General features: G+C 36.9%; 5 protein-coding genes across 7 annotated transcripts; 3 read left to right on the forward strand and 2 right to left on the reverse strand.

Moving 5' to 3' along the window:
• Positions 10,004 to 13,125, forward strand: LOC104706177 (lipase-like). 3 transcript variants are annotated; one of them, XM_010422337.2, is made up of 11 exons: positions 10,004 to 10,135; positions 10,540 to 10,615; positions 10,862 to 10,941; positions 11,101 to 11,166; positions 11,255 to 11,302; positions 11,392 to 11,459; positions 11,542 to 11,614; positions 11,705 to 11,869; positions 11,989 to 12,183; positions 12,274 to 12,365; positions 12,633 to 13,125. In XM_010422337.2, exons 1-11 carry the CDS (start codon positions 10,019 to 10,021, stop codon positions 12,847 to 12,849), a joined length of 1,197 nt encoding a protein of 398 aa, XP_010420639.1. In that variant the 5' UTR covers positions 10,004 to 10,018; the 3' UTR covers positions 12,850 to 13,125. The 3 variants fall into 3 exon arrangements, with proteins under 3 accessions (XP_010420639.1, XP_010420640.1, XP_010420642.1); XM_010422338.1 differs by lacking the exon at positions 10,004 to 10,135 and adding an exon at positions 10,142 to 10,384; XM_010422340.1 differs by lacking the exon at positions 10,004 to 10,135 and adding an exon at positions 10,142 to 10,351.
• LOC104709217 lies at positions 16,795 to 17,465 on the forward strand. The gene is made up of 2 exons (XM_010425867.1): positions 16,795 to 17,321; positions 17,417 to 17,465. The coding sequence occupies exons 1-2, from the start codon at positions 16,795 to 16,797 to the stop codon at positions 17,463 to 17,465; spliced, it is 576 nt and encodes a 191-aa protein (XP_010424169.1).
• Positions 17,971 to 20,774, forward strand: LOC104706179 (E3 ubiquitin-protein ligase MIEL1). The gene is made up of 12 exons (XM_010422343.2): positions 17,971 to 18,313; positions 18,708 to 18,795; positions 18,903 to 18,959; positions 19,047 to 19,079; positions 19,200 to 19,277; positions 19,365 to 19,408; positions 19,509 to 19,549; positions 19,648 to 19,730; positions 19,825 to 19,916; positions 20,006 to 20,075; positions 20,172 to 20,213; positions 20,328 to 20,774. Exons 1-12 carry the CDS (start codon positions 18,264 to 18,266, stop codon positions 20,451 to 20,453), a joined length of 804 nt encoding a protein of 267 aa, XP_010420645.1. The 5' UTR covers positions 17,971 to 18,263; the 3' UTR covers positions 20,454 to 20,774.
• LOC104706180 (divinyl chlorophyllide a 8-vinyl-reductase, chloroplastic-like) lies at positions 20,981 to 22,487 on the reverse strand. Its single transcript, XM_010422344.2, has one exon. It carries the CDS (start codon positions 22,380 to 22,382, stop codon positions 21,123 to 21,125), a length of 1,260 nt encoding a protein of 419 aa, XP_010420646.1. The 5' UTR covers positions 22,383 to 22,487; the 3' UTR covers positions 20,981 to 21,122.
• Positions 22,681 to 23,125, reverse strand: LOC109125846. Its single transcript, XM_019228335.1, has one exon. The coding sequence runs from the start codon at positions 22,985 to 22,987 to the stop codon at positions 22,817 to 22,819; it is 171 nt and encodes a 56-aa protein (XP_019083880.1). The 5' UTR covers positions 22,988 to 23,125; the 3' UTR covers positions 22,681 to 22,816.

The raw sequence follows: 23,933 nt of genomic DNA on the forward strand, positions 1-23,933 counted from the left end.
TTCTGTTTGGGATTGCAACTTGAGTACATAAATGATGGAATCCTTGTGCATCAAATGGCATATACTGAAAAGGTACTCAAGAGATTTAATATGGACCAAGCTCACCCATTGCCTAGCCCAATGGTTGTGAGAAGCTTGAATTTGGATAGTGATCCATTTGGTCCAAAGAAGGACGATGAAGAAATTCTCGGTTCAGAAGTGTCATACCTCAGTGCAATAGGAGCGTTAATGTTCTTGGCTAGCCACACTAGACCAGACATATGTTTTGCCGTGAACCTCCTAGCTAGATTTAGCTTTTGTCCAACCCAAAGGCACTGGAACGGTATCAAACATGTATTGTGTTACCTACAAGGGACGACAGATTTGAGTTTATATTATACTAACTATAACAAAGAAGGTTTAGTTGGTTTTGCTGATGCATGTTATCTATCGGATCCACATAATGCTAGGTCTCAAACCGGCTATGTATTTACACACGGTGGTACAACTATTTTGTGGCGTTCTATGAAGCAAACCATTGCGGCCACATCATCTAATCATGCAGAGATTTTGGCAATGCATGAAGCCAGCCGTGAGTGTGTATGGTTGAGGTCGATGACTCAACATATCAGGACAGATTGTGGCATGACCGACGATAATGAGCCTACAATTATCTATGAAGACAATGCGGCCTGCATCGCACAGCTCAAGGAAGGTTATATCAAGGGAGATCGGACAAAGCATATTTTACCTAAGTTCTTCTTCACACATGAACTACAAAAGGCCGGAGAAGTTCAGGTGGTACAAGTTCCTTCTTGTGACAAGTCAACCGATCTCTTCACCAAATCTTTACCGACGTCAACATTCAAGAAGCTCACACACCAGATTGGAATACGGAGACTTAAGGACTTCTAGGGATGCTTGGAACAGGGGGAGTAATGCGTGCTGTACTCTTTTTCCTTCACCATGGTTTTGTCCCAATGGGTTTTCCTGGTAAGGTTTCGATAAGCTCAAATTAAAACCCTAGAGTTACTCTCTCAAATTAAGAGATCACCGTAGTACTTAGGGATCAAATTCCACAAGGACTCAAGTCTACACAATAAATTATAGAGTTTTATGAATTACGCTAAACAAGATAATTTAAATTAAAAAGGCAATGCAAAATATTAAATTAAACTGTTGTAAATTCAGAATATCAAAAAGTTAGGCCTAGGGAATTTCTCAGGAAATTACAAATTATTAAACCAAGAAATAATTAGGATTCAAGAAATTAAGAACAGATCTAGAACTCTAAACTCTTTTGTAAAAAAAATCAGTTCTCACAACAAATATTATCTAAATTTAAAACCAGAAAATCCAAATCTCTTTGTAAAATTCTAGGTTAAAAATCAGCTTTAAATTCAGGTTTAGATAAGTTCACAAAATTACTAAATCAAATCTCTTTGCAGAAAGTAATTTTGCTCATCAAAGGTTTTAATCAGGAAAATCGATTATATTCTCATATCAATTTATTTTCCTAAGGTATTAATTCTAGGTGATCAATCAAGAATTAATATGAAGAACAACCTAAGATGAAGATCTATAAAGATAATGAATCCTAAATAAACAGATCTAATAAATCATAAAATCCCTGTGAAAAACCCTGAACCTAACAAGCAAACTACTCAGACATGTTTAATGAAGAACAAAACATAATTCTGAATAATAAGCAATTTAAATTAAAAGAGTAAAATGGAGTTCAAGAATTCTTCTCTCAAAACAGATCTCTCTCTCCAAAGCTCTCAAAATCTCACAAGATTCCAGAAAAATAAAACTTGCTAGAAAATAACTTTCTGAATCGAATCCAACTTCTCTTCCTTGATGAATTGCTCCAAAATGATCCAAATCGCTTCACTTTGCTCCATCCATGCTAAAATCCTAGAAAACATGTAAAGACTCAAAAACATCCTAGAAAACAAATCAAAAGACTCTAAAAGAGTCCTTATATCATGGTTAAAAACCACAAAAACCATGATATTTCAACTCCCCCAGACTTAGCCTTTGTTTGCCCTCAAGCAAAAAATAAGTTTAGACCTGTGAAAGAGGTTTGAAAAGTGGGAACTCACTCAACTGCATGATGATTCTTATTCGCACTCTACATTTACCTGACTCAAGAACTTACTTCTTATACTTAACCATGATAAGCATCAACATTCCTTACTCAAATCCCACAGTCCTTTGGAATCTCTGAAATCTCCATTGTCAACTCATTAGTCAATATAAAGCACAAATAAAATGAATTCTTACCAAAAGAATATCGATCAATGGCATATGGACTCTCTTCAGACCAAGACATTCTCCATACATCTCCTTTCCTCTCCCTTTTCTCACTTCCAAGGGGTTGATTTTTTTTTTAAAACATTTTCTCTTTTTTTTTCTTTAAATCAAAAGTGTAAGCGAATACCGGGGTCATTGGTAATTTACCTACCCCTCNAGATTCCAGAAAAATAAAACTTGCTAGAAAATAACTTTCTGAATCGAATCCAACTTCTCTTCCTTGATGAATTGCTCCAAAATGATCCAAATCGCTTCACTTTGCTCCATCCATGCTAAAATCCTAGAAAACATGTAAAGACTCAAAAACATCCTAGAAAACAAATCAAAAGACTCTAAAAGAGTCCTTATATCATGGTTAAAAACCACAAAAACCATGATATTTCAACTCCCCCAGACTTAGCCTTTGTTTGCCCTCAAGCAAAAAATAAGTTTAGACCTGTGAAAGAGGTTTGAAAAGTGGGAACTCACTCAACTGCATGATGATTCTTATTCGCACTCTACATTTACCTGACTCAAGAACTTACTTCTTATACTTAACCATGATAAGCATCAACATTCCTTACTCAAATCCCACAGTCCTTTGGAATCTCTGAAATCTCCATTGTCAACTCATTAGTCAATATAAAGCACAAATAAAATGAATTCTTACCAAAAGAATATCGATCAATGGCATATGGACTCTCTTCAGACCAAGACATTCTCCATACATCTCCTTTCCTCTCCCTTTTCTCACTTCCAAGGGGTTGATTTTTTTTTTAAAACATTTTCTCTTTTTTTTTCTTTAAATCAAAAGTGTAAGCGAATACCGGGGTCATTGGTAATTTACCTACCCCTCGTTTCCAAACTTTGTGTGATCATTTGACTCAAGAGTAGAATAATGAGGTCACATGTAATTTACCTACCTCTCTAAACTGATCAAAATCATCTCATCTTTTGTTCCCTTCTCTTCTTTTATTTTCTGATCTTTGTTTTTTAGTACTGAAGGGAAGAGAGAGGGGAGACATACTTTGAAAAATTGCACAGTCTTGTATGGCCCGAAGAAGAAGTCTAGTCCACTGATTTCCAACCCCAAAATAAGAGATTAAATCCGGTTAAAATCCTGATAAAAGTTGAGACAACGTTAGATCAATCAGATATCCATTGAATAAGGGCTTTCGAGATTGTTGCTAAGGTTCTTAGTCTTTCTAAGCTTCAGTTCTGAGATCAAGCATAAACAAATAATCATTAGAGTGTTAGCCAAATAAAAGAAATCATTAATCAAGATCATACTTCCCAAAGACAAAAAAAAAATTTGAAAAATTTGACTCAAACTTTATGGTTTTGACTGACACAACTGGAACTTAAAAACAAAAATGTAGTTAGTAGATAACATCACCCAGACTTAAACAACACTGTCCCCAGTGTTATCAAGTAAGAAGAAAGCTAAAAGAAACAAAAATGTATGGAAATTGTAACGAAAAGATGAACTGATTCTCGGGTTACCCAGCGGTGTCGACCGACACCATTTCAGCGTCAATCGACACTCATCATGAATGGTGGTTTTTGGCCGTAACTCCTTGTTAGTTGCAGTTAGTTGTGTTGATGTTTTGTTGGATCAATCCTTGGATGATTATTCTGTTAAGAAACACTCAAACACAAGTTAAAAGCAACATGATAGATAGACAATTCATAATTTCAAACAAAAATCAAACAAAAACTGACTCAATGCAAAAATGAAAATGACTCAAAAGGAAAAGAAAAACCTATAAGTGGGTTGCCTCCCACTAAGCGCTTGTTTTCAGTCATTAGCTTGACTGTGTTGAAGCTCAGACATCGGGTGGATCAGAACGTGGCAGTGAATGCCTCCGAGAAAATGTCCTCTTCATCCAAGGTGGTGTATAAGCAGTAGAAGAGTGAGGTCTACCAAGGACATGAGGATCCGGACCAGGGCGTGATTTAGGGATGGGTTTGCTTCTCTTATGTTCTACAAAATCATCAACAGAAGAAACAAGCGTTCTACGATAATCTCGTGGCTTGGTTAACTGCAAAATAGTTTTTGTATCTTTGAAATTCTTATTGATGATAGGAGGGGGTTTGGGTGAAGAAAATGCATACCTTGGCCTTACCTGAGGACTCTGGAGTGTGGAGTTGGGAGGTTTCTGCTTGGGAACAGCTTTCTGACTTGAAGCATAGAGAATGTCTTGCGAGCTCTTAGTTCTGGTCAAGTGTGGGCTCGGTCGTGGAGGGGTGTCGACCGACACCCAGTTGGTGTTGATCGACACTGAGCCTGATGCTCGAATATCAGAAACTTCCTCAACTGAAAAAGTTTGTCCATCAATAGTAGGAGCCCTCCTTAGCTTATCCATCTCAAATTTCATATCCAAACCATCCACATTCAGTGTTATGTGTCTCTTATGCACATCTATGATAGCACCAGCTGTAGCTAAGAAAGATCTTCCTAAGATGAGAGGATCTTTAGGCTCTTTATCATACTTCAGCACCACAAAGTCAGTGGGAATCATGAAATTTCCAACCTTAATTGGAATATCCTCTAAAACACCTTCAGGAAATCTTCGGGAGCGATCACCAAGATAAGAGAAATGTAAGTTGGCTTGAATNTCCGGACCAGGGCGTGATTTAGGGATGGGTTTGCTTCTCTTATGTTCTACAAAATCATCAACAGAAGAAACAAGCGTTCTACGATAATCTCGTGGCTTGGTTAACTGCAAAATAGTTTTTGTATCTTTGAAATTCTTATTGATGATAGGAGGGGGTTTGGGTGAAGAAAATGCATACCTTGGCCTTACCTGAGGACTATGGAGTGTGGAGTTGGGAGGTTTCTGCTTGGGAACAGCTTTCTGACTTGAAGCATAGAGAATGTCTTGCGAGCTCTTAGTTCTGGTCAAGTGTGGGCTCGGTCGTGGAGGGGTGTCGACCGACACCCAGTTGGTGTTGATCGACACTGAGCCTGATGCTCGAATATCAGAAACTTCCTCAACTGAAAAAGTTTGTCCATCAATAGTAGGAGCCCTCCTTAGCTTATCCATCTCAAATTTCATATCCAAACCATCCACATTCAGTGTTATGTGTCTCTTATGCACATCTATGATAGCACCAGCTGTAGCTAAGAAAGATCTTCCTAAGATGAGAGGATCTTTAGGCTCTTTATCATACTTCAGCACCACAAAGTCAGTGGGAATCATGAAATTTCCAACCTTAATTGGAATATCCTCTAAAACACCTTCAGGAAATCTTCGGGAGCGATCACCAAGATAAGAGAAATGTAAGTTGGCTTGAATTTTGTCATCCCAAGTCTCACAACAACAGAATGTGGCATCAGATTAATATTAGAGCCAAGATCACAAAGTGAGTGAGAAAACCTTCCTGATGAGATTGAGCAATCAAGTACAAAGCTTCCAGGATCTGGTAACTTCTTTGCAGTCCTACACTGAATTGTTGCACTCATTCTCTCAGAGACTACCACTTCTTGCTTCCACTTTTTCCTCCTTTGAACAGGCTTAGTTAGCAAAGCTCCTTCCTCAGGGCTCAAACCATTGGATACCATTCTTTTCACATACCGCTTAAGTGGTGGTGAAAGCTTTACTGCATCAATCAAAGGCATCTCAATCATCACCTTATCCATCATTGCCTTGCATCTAGCTTCCTCCATCTCCTGCTTGGACTTTCTTGGCTTAGGAAAAGGAATCTTCGGTTTGTACACCCTCTCAGCAGCTGGAACCTGAGATTTTGCAGTTTCGGGTTCTGTCTGAGAGGGGTGTCGACCGACACCCAGGTGGTGTCGATCGACACCATCATCTGAACCCAAGAATTTGGTCAATTTTTCTCCATGTTCTGCAGAAACAATTGCACCAGCATCTTCATCTCTCACTGATATGGCATTGCAAGCATGCTTGGAGTTTGATTCAGTTCTTCCAGGAAGAAAACCATCTTGCCTTTTAACAGACCCAGCTGTCTGTGCCACTTGACTCTCCAATTGCTTAACATGTACATTCAGTGCATCAATCCTTCCAGTAAGCTCTGTGTAGACATTATCAATCTTCCCATTGAATGTCACTGTCGTATTCTCTTGTCCCTGAAGAAGCTGCTCAAGCATGACTTCCATTCTACTCTCAGAAGGAGTTTGTGGAGGTGGAGACTGATAGGAAAAGTTCCCATAAGTCCTTGTGAAGTTGTTCCCTTGTTGTTGCTTCTGAAAATCAGGCTTAGGAGTGTAGTGTAGCCCAAAGAGTTCCCACTGTAAGGCTTGTTGCTTTGCTGATTACCGAATCTCTGACCCTGATTTCCATAGACAAAGTTGACATCTACTTCTTCATTCCCTGTCTTAGGTTGTGGCTCAAATGTCTCAACTTCAGCAGCAAAGTGAACCGATTTCTTACCGACCAGGAGATTATGAACTGAACCAAGCTTAGCATTAACAGAAGCTAGCTGGTTTGAATCAAATCCTCCATGCAATCTCTTCCTTTCAGTATCTACTCTTTTAGTGTTATTGCTGGAAGCCAAATTCTCAATCAAAGCTTCAGCATCTTCTGGAAATCTTGTCTTGAAGTTTCCATGGCTTGCAGCATCCAAAGCTAGCTGATATTCCCAGTCAATTCCTCTGAAAAAGATGCTTAACAGCTGCACTCTTGAAAAACCATGGTGTGGACAGTCCCTCTGATAAGCTTTGAATCTCACCCAAGCTGCTTTGAAAGCCTCATCTGATCTCTGTTTAAAGGAGGACAGCTTGACTCTTAGCTCATCTAACATTGCATCATCATAAAAGTAGTTGAGAAAAGCCACTTTGACTTGTTGCCAAGATGTCAAAGATCCAGCTGGTAACTGCTTCAACCACTGAGATGCCTCTCCTGCAAGTGAGTAAGGAAAGAGTTTGCAGTAGATGTAATTCTCAGTCACTCCATTAGCCTTGATACTGGTCACAAGATCCTCAAAATGCTCAATGTGTTCCAAAGGCTTCTTATTGGGCAGGTTAGAGAAAGGTCTCTGCCCAACTAGTTGAAAGTATGCAGGTTTCAACTCAAAATCATTCCTCTGGAATGGAGGAGGAACAATAGCAGACCGGTTCTCATACACAAGATCAGCCCGGTTGTAGTCAGCAATGGTCTTGATCAAGTCTCGATTGTTCTCCTGTCTTGGAACTGGGTTATTAGCGTGGTTTGCAGCTCCACGTTCGTCTGCTAGAAGGGGGTGTCGATCGACACCCAGTTGGCGTCGATCGACACCCAGTTGGCGTCGATCGACACCATCGTCCTGCACGTCTCCGACAACGATTTCAGCAATTACGTTGCCCTCAGCATCAATCTTTTGGCCCTGCTCATTGCACAAGTGGCCCTCTTGATCCCTCAAAGCACCATCCTCATCACGAATCAAAATGATTGTGTAACCATCTTCAACGATTTGGCTGCTTTTTGGTTTTCACGCTCAAGTTTTCCCAACTCTTGGTTTGAAAGCTTCACAGTAGGACCAGTCTTGTTGCTCCTTGTGTTAGGCTTATTAGGCATGTACCTGAACCACCAAAGAGAAGAAAAACAAAAACGTGTAAGTAGAAAATAAAAAGAAAAATTTATACGAAATTAAAACTCAAATCTAATGGTAGATCAAAGAGTCCCCGGCAACAGCGCCAAAATTTGATAAGCTCAAATTAAAACCCTAGAGTTACTCTCTCAAATTAAGAGATCATTGTAGTACTTATGGGTCGAATTCCACAAGGACTCAAGTCTACACAATAAATTATAGAATTTTATGAATTACGCTAAACAAGATAATTTAAATTAAAAAGGTAATTCAAAATATTAAATTAAACTGTTGTAAATTCAGAATATCAAAAAGCTAGGCCTATAGAATTTCTCAGGAAATTACAAATTATTAAATCATGAAATAATTAGGATTCAAGCAATTAAGAACAGATCTAGAACTCTAAACTCTTTTGTAAAATAAATTAGTTCTCACTGCAAATATTATCTAAATTTAAAACCAGAAAATCCAAATCTCTTTGTAAAATTCTAGGTTAAAAATCAGCTTTAAATTCAAGTTTAGATTGTTCACAAAATTACTAAATCAAATCTCTTTGAAGAAAGTAATTTTGCTCATCAAAGATTTTAATCAGGAAAATCGATTATATTCTCATATCAATTTATTTTCCTAAAGTATTAATTCTAGGTGATCAATCAAGAATTAATATGAAGAACAACCTATGATGAAGATCTAGAAAGATAATGAATCCTAAATAAACAGATCTAATAAATCATAAAATCCCTGTGAAAAACCATGAACCTAACAAGCAAACTACTCAGACATGTTTAATGAAGAACAAAACATAATTCTGAATAATAAGCAATTTAAATTAAAAGAGTAAAAGGGAGTTCAAGAATTTTTCTCTCAAAGCAGATCTCTCTCTCCAAAGCTCTCAAAATCTCACAGGGTTCCAGAAAAATAAAACTTGCTAGAAAATAACTTAAGGGTTTCTAAAACCTAAAAATACTATTTATATGTCCAAAAACACGTCAGGAACTTGTGTTGCAATTATGGAAAATTTCGGGAAACTTTGTAAAACTTCCAAAACTTGGCTTCTCTCGCAGACAAAACAGGGTGTCGACCGACACCAAGGTGGTGTCGATCGACACACCATCACTCTGAATCGAATCCAACTTCTCTTCCTTGATGAATTGCTCCAAAATGATCCAAATCTTTTCACTTTGCTCCATCCATGCTAAAATCCTAGAAAACCTGTAAAGACTCAAAAACATCCTAGAAAACAAATCAAAAGACTCTAAAAGACTCCTTATATCATGGTTAAAAACCACAAAAACCATGATATATCAGGTTTTAATGAGGCAGCACCCCAAGCGCATTACAGAGATCCTACTTAGCATTTGCACGGTTATGTCATCCACGGGGAGTGTTGTAAAACACGGATGAATGGATTTCCATAACCGGTCCATACACGGCCCATAAACGGCCCATGTACGTCCAAGACCATAAGGCCTATCGGCCACCTCCTTAGTCTATGTCGGTTTACTAGTCCTAATGTATTTAGGGTTTGCCCTTCACTATATATATGTAACTCTCGATTGGATTAATAATAATAAGAGAAAACCTCATTCGAGTTTCTCTAGTTTACAACAATAATATCAATTTTTTTTTTGTCTCAAATAATATTTAATAGTTTGAATGTTTAATAGTTTCTGGCCACATTTTGGTTTTTGTTTTTCTAAAAACCAGTTTTACACCCTTTTAAGATTTTACAAAATTGGATTCCCTAAAAATTGGGGAATCCAGTTTTTGAAAGATTTAATCCATTTTCAAAGAAAAACCAAAAACCCTCTTATATTGGTTTCTTATTTTCTTCTCTATACGTGATTCTTTTTCTTTCATTTTTTAATTTTTATTTTCATTTTTAAATTTTTTTAATTTTTTTAACGGAAACCAAAAATCAAATAAATAAAAAGCAAAAACTAAAATCTGAAAACCAAAAGCTAAAAATCAATTTGAAAAACCATTCCATTCATGGCCTTATTAAAATCAAGTTTAAAAAAAAAAAAAAAAAAAAAAAAAAAAAAAAAAAAAAAAAAAAAAAAAAAAAAAAAAAAAAAAAANAAAAAAAAAAAAAAAAAAAAAAAAAAAAAAAAAAAAAAAACAGATATCTTTCCTAGTCACACTTGAGACAGATGATGAGGCGTAATCTGATGCTGTACATAGATATTATCATGTTCTGTAATGAGATAGTATGAAATGGGAACCCTCTAGATGGTCCAGAGTGTTTCGGCAGATAGATCTAATCTCCGTTGTCGTGTTAAGCCGCAAAGTTCCGCAAAAACCAGAGTCGGTGTCATCATCCCTTGAGGTTCGTCGCAGCTTTTAAATCTCATTCTCATCTCTCAGTTCAATAATACCCTTCGCTATAAGCCAACACGTCTCCCTTCATCATCCGTCTTTGCGTATAAAATGGGAAATTAAAAATAAAAAGAATTATGCGTATTCTCATCTCATCGCCGTTTCTATTCACAATCACAATTATATTATCTTTTTCAATCAAGAAATCATCTCTGATCACTCTCCGGTAATTCGATTTACTTGCGTTCATCAAGGATAGGTTTGCTTGCTTTGATCCTCAGTTTTATAAGCTAAACTAGTGTTTTGGCTAATTTGCTTCCAAGTGATGCTTTGTTTTAGCTCAAAATTTTCTGCCCCTAATTTTGGTTGATGATGATGTTGTTGTGGTTTGTGTTTAATTGTTTGTTATTGCAGAACATGGGACAAAAGAGATGCTTGTTCTTGCTGGCAATTTTTGCTTGTCTTCTTTCTTTTTCATGTGGTAGTAGAGGTAATATAAATAATGCAACTTCTAATAGTAATGATTCTCTGTTTTGTTTCCTCTGTGGGGACTCCGTGTCAGTATATATGAACCTAATCAAGTTTTGAAACTTCTTTGTATTGGCAAAATAAATATACTCTGGATACTGTAGAATGTGAGAGTGATGATTCATATAAAGGGCCAATTTTGTGTAGCTGTGAGGCTCCGGATTAATTTAGATTGAATTTATTGGTGACTTCTTTTATCTAATTGCAGTACTCAAGTTAAAGAGCGATGATGGTCGGCCTGTTTACAACCATACGCTTGCCATAACACTTGTTGAGTATACTTCTGCGGTAAGATAATGGAGAAATTAATATAGTATGCATTCCATTTATCCTCTACTATTCTGCAAGTATAGGAAGAGATTGCTAGTTGTGTAGCACTTGTCCTCATATGCTGATAAACTGCGCCAAATGGATGAATCGAGTTTTTTTATATGTGTATATATGCAGGTATATATGTCTGATTTGTCAGAACTCTTCACTTGGACATGCGAAAGATGCAATGGTTTGACAAAGGTATAAAGCAGATCACTCTTTGAAGACACAATATGTATAAAGCTAAGAGCTCCGATTGGATATTCTAACGTCTATAAGGATGGTGCAGGGTTTCGAGGTTATAGAGATAATAGTTGACGTTGAGCACTGCTTACAGGTCTGCCCTGATATTATAAGCTACATCTGGACATTGATAGTTTTTATTGAATAATTAGTAATACCAGTACATGTAACTTGTAATAACAGGCATATGTTGGGGTGGCTAAGGATCTGAATGCTATCATCATTGCATTTCGGGGAACTCAAGAACACAGGTATTAGTCTCGTCATGTAATCTAAAAGCTTCACCTTTGCCTAAACTTGTTTGATGCTTGATCATCCAAAAAACTTTTGCAGCATACAAAATTGGGTCTCAGACTTGTTCTGGAAACAGCTCGATCTAAATTACCCTGATATGCCAGATGCAATGGTATATGCTTTAACGATAAGTATTTGCATTGAGTTGATCATGTAGTAGTAATACGGTGGAATGTGGAATAATTGTTATCTGCATTGGCAGGTGCACCATGGCTTTTATAGTGCTTATCACAATACAACTGTACGTCCTGCGGTTTTGGGAGCAGTAAAACGAGCGAAGAAATCCTATGGGGCGAGCCTCAACATCATGGTGACTGGTCATTCAATGGGAGCAGCCATGGCTTCCTTTTGTGCGCTAGACCTAGTTGTAAACCCCCTTACATTGAACTAGTTTAAAAAAAAAAAATTCTTTTATTTTGTCCTTTAAAGTTGTAAATGATCTCTATTGATGGTTATTAATGATATCCATTGGGATGTAAATCGCAGGTAAATGAAGGAGAAGAAAACGTACAGGTCATGACATTTGGGCAACCTCGTGTTGGGAATGCTGCTTTTGCATCTTATTACAGTTTGCTTGTGCCTAATACCTTCCGAATCATACATGACCATGATATAGTTCCTCACCTGCCTCCTTACTATCATCTTTTTCCTCAAAAAACATACCACCACTTCCCAACAGAGGTAACATTTTTGCCTATTTTTATGTTTATCACAGTACCTGGTTTTAGGCTTTTTTATGCAACATTTGGCAATGTATCTTTTGGATTGCAGGTGTGGGTGACAAACCTCAGTATATTGAATATAGTTCTTTTTGGTGTGGAGAAAGTTTGTGACAACACCGGTGAAGATCCTACATGCAGCAGGTAACTAACTCTCTTTTAGGTTTCTACTTGATCCCTCTGAAACACCTTACTGATATAATTCCTATCTACACTACACCTACACTTGCAAGAACGAACCCATTTATAAAAACATAGGATCATTATTTACTATCACGTTTCACCTGAGCCATCTACTATTCGTCAGGAACTGTTACAACACGCCTCGGAGACGCCCCATATCTCTCCTGTTTTCAAGACCAAATAATTTTTAGAAGAATCGAGTATAATGATTGGCTCTTGTTGTTTCAGATCGGTAATGGGAACTAGCATATCCGACCATTTAACCTACTTTGGAGTGGAGTTGATGGGTGAGACTTGGAGACAATGTAACATAGTGATGGGCCGTGAGATGGAGAGTTACAGCAGGAAAGATTCAAAGGGTAATATATTCCTGTCGCGGACAGTTCCTTCCATGGAGGTAATTGAAACAAAAATTCCATCAAAAGCCAGAATCTCAAGTCTATAGGAGTTGGTTGAAATCGAGCCTTGAACAAGAATGCTTGGTTGAAAAGGAGGTTCGGAGATCCAGATGTGGATGAAGAAGTGTTATCTGATTCTTTGTTGTCGTGAAAGAGAGTGTATATATATATATAATAAATCAAGACTATGTAAATAAGTCGTAGGTTGATAATATGTAAAAATACAATGTTCAAATCCATAATCATATTGGATTTGACTATGTAAATATGTGAATGATATATTCACCACTTATTACTTAATGAGATGAATGTTTTTCTTATCATTCATACTTCCGCTAATTTACTTAATGACTGAAATGGTTGATAAATGTCTTATAAAATAAAAGCATTTTCCAAGGCGATCTTGAAAGTATTGAAAGGGATCCGAATGTCAAGTGGCCTGCATGTATTAGATCTACACGAAACGAAACGAATATATTTTTTTGTAGCTTTTGACTAACATTCTCCAACACCCACTTTATTTTTTAAGTCGCTTTTTTATAGTAGTAATTTGAAAACTAACCAGTATTTTGCACCTATGACCTAACAGATTAGTAAAAAAAATTACCTTTTTTCGATCTAGCTCATGGAAGCTTCTTCACCCAATGATCGACTTCATTTTGGCAAAATTCATCAGGAAGAACCTTTGGGGATTATTGTCACTAACAAAGAGGTGGAGTAATGCTATGTATATGGATCTTTTTAATTTTCTTTTGTTTGAATTAATCAATCATAAAAATGTAATAATGGATAGGTTTGTGGTACCATCACGTGGTCCATTGGCTTGGTGGGGTCAATGTAACTGACTCAAGCAACGAACACTTTAGATTAGGCTATGATTGTTTTTATCATTTATAGGAGGAACATCTGTTTAATAAGCATGTGTTTTAACTCAATTAACCACTAGTAGTGACCATCTCACCACTTTGGCACTTTCATTCAGTTTTGACATCATCTTTTATTTTGTTGTAGCTAGGTACAATTTAAGTAATTTTACTGTTTATAGCTACATTAATTCTAACCTTTTGATACTAGTAAACTTTATCACTTAAGTGATCTCACTATCTTTTGATAGTTACGTAAAAATCATGCGTGGGGGAGACATCAAACTCTTGCAAGTCTAAAGTTTTTTTATGACTGTTAAGTGAAACAAAACCGAGTAATTATGTGATTGGGGAGAATCGATCCTTGGCCTAAACCAACAGGGCGACTCTTCCACCAAAGAAGGAACCATTAGCCCACCATCTCGTGGTTTTCCTTTTTTGATTGTTTATACTTTTTACACAGATATTAATTTTACAACACCTATACATTATGTATGTATAAGGTTTTTTTCTTTTATAAAAAAAGTATAAGATTTTAAAGATATTTTAATAATATACTGTATAAATGTTACAACCTTTTTTTTTTGGGCAACGCAAAATACCTTATTGCAAATTATTAGTATTGTTTTGTTGGCCCATATTTATTCGATAAAAATGTATATAGCCTTTTTATAATACTAGTGATATAGTACTATGTTCGAGAAACCTGAAGAAATATTTCGGAGGAATAGTAATACTAAGTACTTCCATGCCTCTACAAAGATACAGAAATCTCGCAATCGTATCAAATCAGTCATTGATGAAAATGGTATGGAACATTTTCGGGATAAAGCAATCGGCAAGGTGGCGGAAACATATTTTCGAAATCTATTCTCCACAACACAAGGTGCAGAATTTGAAAGCTTTATTTCTACCCTCCCAAGAAAGGTCACCCCAGAGAAGAACAGTGAGTTGACAAGACCAGTTACAGATATTGAGATAAAAAAGGCTATTTTTCTTATTGGTGCAGAACGAGCTCCCGGGTTTGATGGATTTACAGCAGGTTTTTACCACCAATTATGGGACCTAATTGGTAATGATGTTTGCAGGATGGTCAAACATTTCTTTGATTGTGGTGAGCTTGACAAAACGGTAAATCACACTCAACTATGTCTGGCTTCAAAGATCACAGATGCCAAAGGTATGGCAGACTATCGACCCATAAGTCTTTGTACTGTTAACTACAAAATCATCTCAAAGGTTTTAGTGATGCGTCTTAAGAAGTGTTTAGGTCTGGTCATCTCTGAATCGCAAGCAGCCTTTGTCCCTGGACATAATATCTCGGATCATGTTCTAGTAGCACATGAACTGCTTAACTCTCTCAAGTCCAAACGAGAATGTCAAAGTGGTTATATGGCTATCAAAACAGATATAAGTAAGGCATACGACAGAGTAAAGTGGAACTTTCTGGAAAAGGTTATGATTCAGTTGGGTTTTGATAGTAAGTGGGTTCAATGAATTATGGTGTGTGTGAGAACCACCTCCTTTGAAGTGTTAATCAATGGCTCTCCCTACGGCTACATTCAACCATCAAGAGGTCTCCGCCAAGGTGACCCGTTATCCCCCTACCTTTTTCTATGTTGTGCGGAAGTATTGAGCCACATGATCAATAAGGCTGTTGCAGATAAATTGATTCATGGTATACAGTTAGGAAGAGATTGTCCTCACATATCTCATCTTCTGTTTGCTGACGACCCACTCTTCTTTTTCCGAGCTACTGATTCAAATTGTAAAAATATGGCTGCTATTTTCAAGAAATATGAGGAAATATCGGGACAAAAGATCAACTACACTAAGTCCTCCATCATCTTCGGTATGAAAATTCTTGAGTCCAAGCGCCAGAGATTACAGAGATACTTGCAAATATATAATGTTGTAGGAGGAGGCAAATATCTGGGGCTCCCAGAACAATTTGGCAGAAAGAAAGTGGAGATGTTTGAACATATAGTGCAGAAAGTAAAGGAAAGAACAGAGGACTGGTCATTCAAATACTTATCACCTGCTGGAAAAGAAATAGTAATCAAGTCAGTGGCTATGGCGCTTCCAGTCTACTCAATGAATTTCTTCCTACTGCCTTTCTCTATATGTGAAGAAATACAAAGCATACTTGCTACTTTCTGGTGGGGTAAAGAACGAGGCAGAAGAAAACTTCCTTGGGTTGCTTGGAAAAGAATGTCTCTCCCAAAAGCAGAAGGAGGCCTGTGATTTAAGGATTTACATGAGTTTAACAGAGCCCTTCTAGCTAAGCAAGCTTGGAGAATTTTGAAAAATCCACAAAGTCTTTTGGCTCGACTTTATAAAGGTTTGTATCACCCAAATAGTTCTTATTTACAGGCTGAAACGGGATCAAGACCCTCTTATGGATGGAAATCCATACAATATGGTAAGGAGCTCTTAAAACAAGGTCTTCGAGTGAGAATTGGAAATGGCCAAACAACGAAAATATGGATAGATCCTTGGTTGCCCACTTTACCTCCACGTCCTGCTGCATGTCCAACTTTGGACACCAACTTAACAATCTCTGACTTATGGAAAGAATGAACAAGAGAATGGGATCCTATCATCTTTGAAGGAGTGCTGACACCAGAAGATCAACAACTAGCTAAAGAGCTCTATCTCTCTAAATATGCAGAACAGGACACTTACGAATGGGCATACTCTTCAAATGCTCAGTATAGTGTCCGTTCAGGATATTGGGTAGCAACTCATGTTAATATCCTGGATGACCAACTTTTTCTTCCTCCCCAAGGATCAGTTGCTTTGAAAAAAGAACTATGGAAACTGAAAATCGCTCCAAAACTTCATCACTTCATTTGGAAATGTTTATCTGGGGCTATTGCTACGACAACACAACTCCAAACACGACAGATACCTGCTGATCCAATATGTCAACGATGTTGCCGTGAAGAAGAAACGATCAACCACATCCTATTTACTTGCTCCTTTGCAGAGGCGGTATGGAGATGTGCTAATACCCAAGTAGGTCAAAGAGGTTTCGATAATGAGGTAGAAGCAAACATTGGTCTCCAAATGAATCACTATAAGGATGCATCGGTTTCTCTTGATCAGCGCCTGCTACCTTTCTGGATAATGTGGAGACTTTGGATAACCAGAAATGATTTTATTTTTCAGAAGATATCAAGACTACCAGAAGAGGTGGCAAAGAAAGGAAAACATGATGCTTGTGAATGGTTTGAGGCCAATTATAAAGAAGATAATGAAGAAACAGTCTTCCAAATTTCTGATGTCCAAAACAGAGGCTCTGATCGTTGCAGTAGATGGTCACCACCCCCAAGAGGCTGGCTCAAATGCAATTTCGATAGCGGTTATCTGCAGAACCGATCCTTTACAAATACAGGCTGGTTATTCAGAGATAGTGATGGAAAAGTTATATTATCTGGCTGTGCAAAACTACAGCCATCTCACTCCTCATTGCAAGCAGAGGCGCTAGGCTTTCTACATGTTTTACAAATAGCATGGGCACAAGGATTACGATATATCTGGTTTGAAAGTGACAATAAAGAACTGATCACTCTCATCAATAATGGGAACGGCCGTTTGAACCTGGGAACATTATTATTTGATATTAGACATTGGATGGCCAAACTTCCGGAATCGTCCATTGACCACATTAATCGTGAAAGAAATTTTGCAGCAGATAAACTTTTACGACATGCTTGCTCTATTAACTCATTGCATGAATTATATACAGTTCCACTGGTTTGGTTGATCAACAATTTGTATCCCCATTTACAATCTAATAAAAAGTCTGATGTTAAAAAAAAAAGTAAAGAAAATACAGCAATAGGGGGAGCGTGAGAAAAGTACTAAATTAGTTCTTTCAATCCAATTGGTAAACAAATAGGTCATTATTTATTATCCTTTTACTAATTTTACAACTTACTACAAAATAAAGTATATATATTATGTATTTAAGAAAGCAGAGTAGTGTATTGGGAAATAAATAGAAATAAATGTATAATAGTAGATAAATGATCTAGAATTGTGATTGGTCAATAAATCGGCGCTCTCTGTTACGGTTTGTGTATCCATGTCATCATCCCCATCTTCATCACCACACCTCTCTCTCCTTAATTATTCTCATTTCTTTAAAGCAACAAAATCTCACGAACTCCTAAGCTAACAACATTCACAAGGAGAGAGAGAGAGAGAGAAAGTATACAATAAGGCAAAAAGATTGAAACTTTTCTGTCTTTCTTTGCTTTTTTTTGTTTCTTTCTTCGTCTCTGCAACTAGAAGAAGAAGAAGAAGAAGAAGAAGAAGATCGAAGAATTTTTGTTGTTTATCCTATTTCTATAAAAATAAAAAACAAAGGGAGACGTGGGGTCTCTCTGTTTTCATTTCTGACCTTGCGATTCCGATAAAACTCTCTCAGCTTCATTCAAAAAGCCCATTCAATCCCAATCCAAATCCACTTCTCTCCAACACATATATATATATTTATAGGCAGGGGGGAGTATTATTTTTATAGAGAGACTTTACCTTCTTTTTTTTTTCTCCATCTCTCTCTCTCTTTTGGCTTTTTTCCTCCCGTTCTAATGGAAGCTTCACCCAATGATCGACTTCATTTTGGCAAAATGGGTTTCGGGTAAACAAAATAATCCTCTGTTTTTCTCTTTTTTCTCTGTTTCTTGTAATCTGTATCCTCTGCTTTAACAGATCACTGTTGTTTTCTTGGTTTTTGTTTGCCTTTGTGGGTCGTGTCTCTCGTTTCAACAGATCAGTGTTTATATCTTTGTGGGATGTGTCTCTTCTTCTGTGTGATCTTTTAGATTCCAAGAAATTTTTAAGATTTTGATTCACAAAGTTTCTTCCTTTTTCTATATTCCTGATTCATGGGGGTCTTCATGTGTGTTCCAGCTTCTGATTCATTTAAACACAATTGATTCATAGATCTGTATCTCGATCCACAAATTTTTCAATTCATTCAAACTGTTTCTGATCCATATAGATCTGTTTTTTTCTTCCATGTGTATTATTAGGTGTCACCATTACAGGAGGAGATGCCAAATCAGAGCACCATGTTGCAACGAAGTCTTCGATTGTCGCCATTGTCACAACGAGAGCACTGTATATAATCTCTATTCCTTTATCTTAATTACTGCTCAAGTTACTTTTCCCGCTATGTTCCAACCTGACTAATATTAAAAACGTTCCCTTTCTAAATTTGTGTGCAGAGCACATTGCGTAATATCTACGACCGTCACGATCTTGTTCGCCAAGACGTTAAACAAGTAGGATTGATCCTTACCCTTTACATAGATTTATGCGATCTTAGAGAGCTAACCATATTTTCTAATCTTTTGTGTTTTTTTTTTCAGGTGATTTGCTCTGTTTGCGATACAGAGCAGCCGGTAATTCCCATCACTCTAGTTTATATTACTTTAACTTGCCTTATTAGTTATGGTGATCACTCACTTATCACTTTTTTCAATGTTGTGAAATTGACTTCTTTGTTTCATTGTATTTTTCAGGCAGCTCAACTTTGTTCGAATTGTGGTGTCAACATGGGAGAATATTTTTGCGATATCTGCAAATTCTATGATGATGATGTAAAGAACTTTGATTTCTACATCTTTTTGACTTTCTTCCTTCTCGTTGGTTCATTCTGATTAGTTCTTCTAATTGTCTTGTTTCAGACTGAAAAGGGACAGTTCCATTGTGATGACTGTGGGATTTGCAGGTGAGAATCTTTCACCATACATTTGTCATGACTGTGGAATTAGATATCTTCTTAATGGTTGTTTTGAAGTTGTGTGATGATTGTTTTGTGCGTGATGCAGAGTTGGTGGGCGTGAGAACTTCTTCCATTGCAAGAAGTGTGGTAAACTAAAAAAGCAACAAAGTTTTCTTTTGTTCAGTTTCAGTCTAACACAATCATGTGTGCCTTAACTCGTAAAATTATCCGTTACTTGCTTTTAGGATCTTGTTATGCGATTAGTCTGCGCAACAACCATCGCTGCGTTGAGAATTCAATGCGACATCACTGTCCCATTTGTTACGAGGTATGTGTATTATGGCATATCTCTATCAAGAAAAAGTGAGATTTTCAGGAAAACTTGTCGCAGTTTTAGCTAATTGTGTGTGCGTGAAATGCAGTACCTTTTTGACTCTCTAAAGGACACAAATGTGATGAAATGCGGACACACAATGCACCAAGAATGCTACCAAGAGATGCTCAAGCGTGACAAGTAAATTTCCCTTTTCTTGGGGTTATTTATGACTCTGTTTCAACTATTAAGTACTGATGGTTTTGAATTGTTGTGTGAATTTTGATTAGGTTTTGTTGTCCGATTTGCTCGAGGTCAGTGATTGACATGTCAAAAACATGGCAGAGACTGGATGAAGAGGTTAGTTTTATTATATCCATTGCTGAATCAAAGTATGTTAAAACTTAAAAATCAATTGCTAAAATATATATCCAATTGTTTTATTGGTTTCCTTAGATTGAAGCCACTGCTATGCCTTCGGACTACCGCGACAAGAAGGTAAAGAATTTTGTTTCTCTGTCACTTGAGCGTATCTAACTCAAGACTGGTAAAGATACTTCCTTTGACATCAAAGTTGACTGCTTTCTAATAAGATTATGTGGGGAATCACAGGTTTGGATACTATGCAACGACTGTAATGACACAACAGAAGTGTACTTCCACATAATCGGACAGAAATGTGGGCATTGTCGATCTTACAACACACGAGCGATTTCCCCTCCTGTTCTTCCTCAATGACAAACCTCAAGATCTTTCATGTATTGCCCATCAGAAAGCAAGCTTGAACTTTTTGTTGCAAAAAACTGGGGCAAAGTTGATGATCGGTTATTACAGAAAAGAAAAAGAAAAAAAGATTGATGATCAATATGGTTATTGATCACAAAAGCAAAACACACATTTGTCTTCTTCATGATTGGATTTGTTGTTCTCTTGTATTGTCATATTTTACCATTTGTGTTTGGGGGGTTTGAAATTGAGGATTATGTATAATATACTCTATATATATTCTTGATCCAGGGAAAATAACCTGGATGATATGTTTACATGGATTTGTTGAAAGGTAAGGTTTTGCAAATTCATTTTGAATGATACAATCAGATAGTAGCCGATATAAATCAATCAGATAGCGGGTTAGGGTGGATAATTCAACTATCTTAAAACCAGCTTATTCACAAACAAGCTTAACTTAGATTTTTTCATCTCAATTTCGAGTTTTTGATAATATTGTGCACCTCTGTACTTCTCTCTGCTAAAGATTCATCAACAATACACATGGTCTCTGCAATGTTTGTTTTCTAATGTTGTTGAATCAACGAGTCTCTCAAATTCACAGTTTTTATATTCATAATTTTCATCAGTTACAAACTACACAGCCAAACTCACTTTGCATTTTTTTTAAAATACCGACTAGAAGAACTGTTCGCCGAGTTCTTGACCCGCCATTCCTTCTCTGATCACTTTCTTAAAGAAATCCTCAAGCGTGTCTTTCCCGTAACTCGGTGTCTTCTCCTCGCTATATTCTCCAGTCTCCGGATCAATAATCAACATACTCTCTGCGGCATAATACCTCCCAATCTTGCCAAACTCAGCAGCTTCTCCAACCGAAGGAAAGATCTTTGCGATAGAATCAAGAACACCAATCACAAAGTCCATAATCTCGATAGGTACTTTCAAGAACTTAGGCTCTCTGCCAAGAATCCTAAACAGAATCTCTCCTTGCTCCAGAGGCGTTAACGCCTTACCTGGTCCACCAATTGGCAAAACCTGATTGATCTTGTTCTCTTCCAACACGCAATCCGATATAAACGATGCTAAATCCTCTTCGCTGATCGGTTTACAAGCGCATAGCTTACCATCTCCGAACATCACATAAGGTTTCCCATCTTTCACAATCTCAACTTGACCACCTAAACTCTTGAAAAAAGCAGTTGGTCTCACAATGCTGTAAGTAAAGCTGGAGTCTTTATTCTGGGCTAAATCCATCAACTCGGCTTCGAACTTCAGTTTCGCTCTCTGAAACTCTAATAAAGGCTTCTGCACACAAATCGCAGAAAGCAAAACGAAATGCTTAGCACCAAACTTCTTGCCAGCTAAGAGACTGTTCTTGGTAGCTTCGTAATCAATCTTCCAAGAATCTTTAATCCCTCCATTACGACTAGCGAGACAGGACACAACAACATCGACACCAAAACCAAGATTCTCAATCGATTTCTCTAAAACATCTAAATCATTAACATCTGAGAAACACACATTGGCGCCTTGTAATTGCTTTAAAGTCTCTTCCTTGTCGTTCTTTCCTCTAATCCCACTCTTCTCTCTCGCAACAGCAATCACATTGAACCCTCTTTTGATCAGCTCTTTCACTACGAATCTACCTATGTACCCAGTTGAACCAACCACTAAAACGTTTACATCCTTAGGGCTTTTGTTCCTGAAGGATGACGATGTAGCGATTTCTGAAACTCCCGAGTCTACTAGAGATGAAATTGGTTTGAGTCTCTCTCTACTAAACTTAAGATTCGTTGGGGATCCATGGATTTGGAATGTTGAAGCTAATAAAGGAGCCGACTTTACCTGAAATTGTGAAACGAAGTTGGAATTTTTGAAGATGGTTTTGGGTTTTGGTGAGTAGGAAGCGAATACGTTGAAGGAAGAACAAAGTGACATTCTTTGAATTCCCCTGTACAATGTTGTTTCGATGATCGAGAAAATGAGAAGGAAAGTGCGAGAAAACGAAGGAAACAAAAAAATTACTCAAGAGACGAAGTGTGAGGCCATTGTATCATCTTCTTCTCCATCCTCAAACACATATAAAATAATTCGAAAACAACCCAAGTATTTTACGGTATTTCGTTTTAACCCCGATACTTTATTAATTGCGAAATTTCGGTGGATATTATCATAATATGTGTGATTTATCATTCTGATCCATATATTTGGTAAAAACTAAAAAAGAAAAAGAAAAGACAAAAACCAAATACCGTAATTCATCACTAATCAATAACCAACACATATATATATATAAAGAGAATCCGAAGAAATATTTTGTAGAGATGTGATCTGATATATATAGATGACTTGTTGTACCGGTTAAACGTTGGTCAACGGCACCGGACGACACGAACGGCTGTACGGCGTTCGTTGGAGGTGCAGACAGCCATTATAGAGAGACATATGACAACAATTATGACGACATGTGTTAATAGACTGGAACCACCATCGTCACCACCACCACCACCGCAACACGAAGACATCATACACATCCCACCCATTAATATTCTTGTGTCGTCCTTTAAGTTGCGATGAATGAGTCTATAAGGGAGGCGAGAGATAAAATGAAGTTAGCTGAGAAGGATCTGTCTTTAATGAGTTTTTGATTGGTACTTTTGTTTTTTAATGGTTTTTGTTGGACTTGAATCAGCCAACTTCGTGTTTTAATTATGTATATCGAGATTTTAATATGTTCTTGTTTTGTTGTGTTCTTTTGCAAATGTTATTTTTATGGTCCGGAGACTTACGACAAATTCTCCCGTCAATGTATTATCAATTAGTTGTCGACATGCATGTTGTATTTATGTATCCTCACGACCTCACCCACGAAATTACTTGATGTTATGTTTTTAAACTATATGACCAATTGTTTTTTCAAATCATGGGTTCAATTCTAATCAGTTTATCGTTCATTTTTCACGTAAAAAGAAGACTTAAACAAAAATTTCTTATTAGGACCTCTGTGGCTCTATCATTTATTAGTGTTGCGCAGGGACGCAAAGTGTTTTAGATGTCTAGCTACATGAAGTATACGAGAAAACATGGTCATACGTACTAGTACTAAGTATATTATTATATCTTTAACTACACGAAATATATGTATTACATGACCACATGCATGAACTATATAAAGTTATATGGTCAACAACATAGACATATAATCCGGTACACCGGTCAACTAACTCCGGCGAAGACCGATGTTGACTCCGGCGTTGACTAAAAAATGTATTCCAAAATTTTTTTTCTTAAAAAAAAAATAATTTAAATCATTAATGGTTTTTCATGATTAAAAACATATTTAATTCAATATCTTAATATTTTTATATATCTCTAATGTATTCATTCTTATAATTAGTTAATTTTTATTTTTAAAGCTAAACTAATAGTTAAATAAAAATCATTGATAATTATTTTCAAGATGTAATATAAAGATATTTGCAAAAATAC

This window comes from Camelina sativa, chromosome 8, assembly GCF_000633955.1.
Source record: "Camelina sativa cultivar DH55 chromosome 8, Cs, whole genome shotgun sequence".
Taxonomy (NCBI): domain Eukaryota; kingdom Viridiplantae; phylum Streptophyta; class Magnoliopsida; order Brassicales; family Brassicaceae; genus Camelina; species Camelina sativa.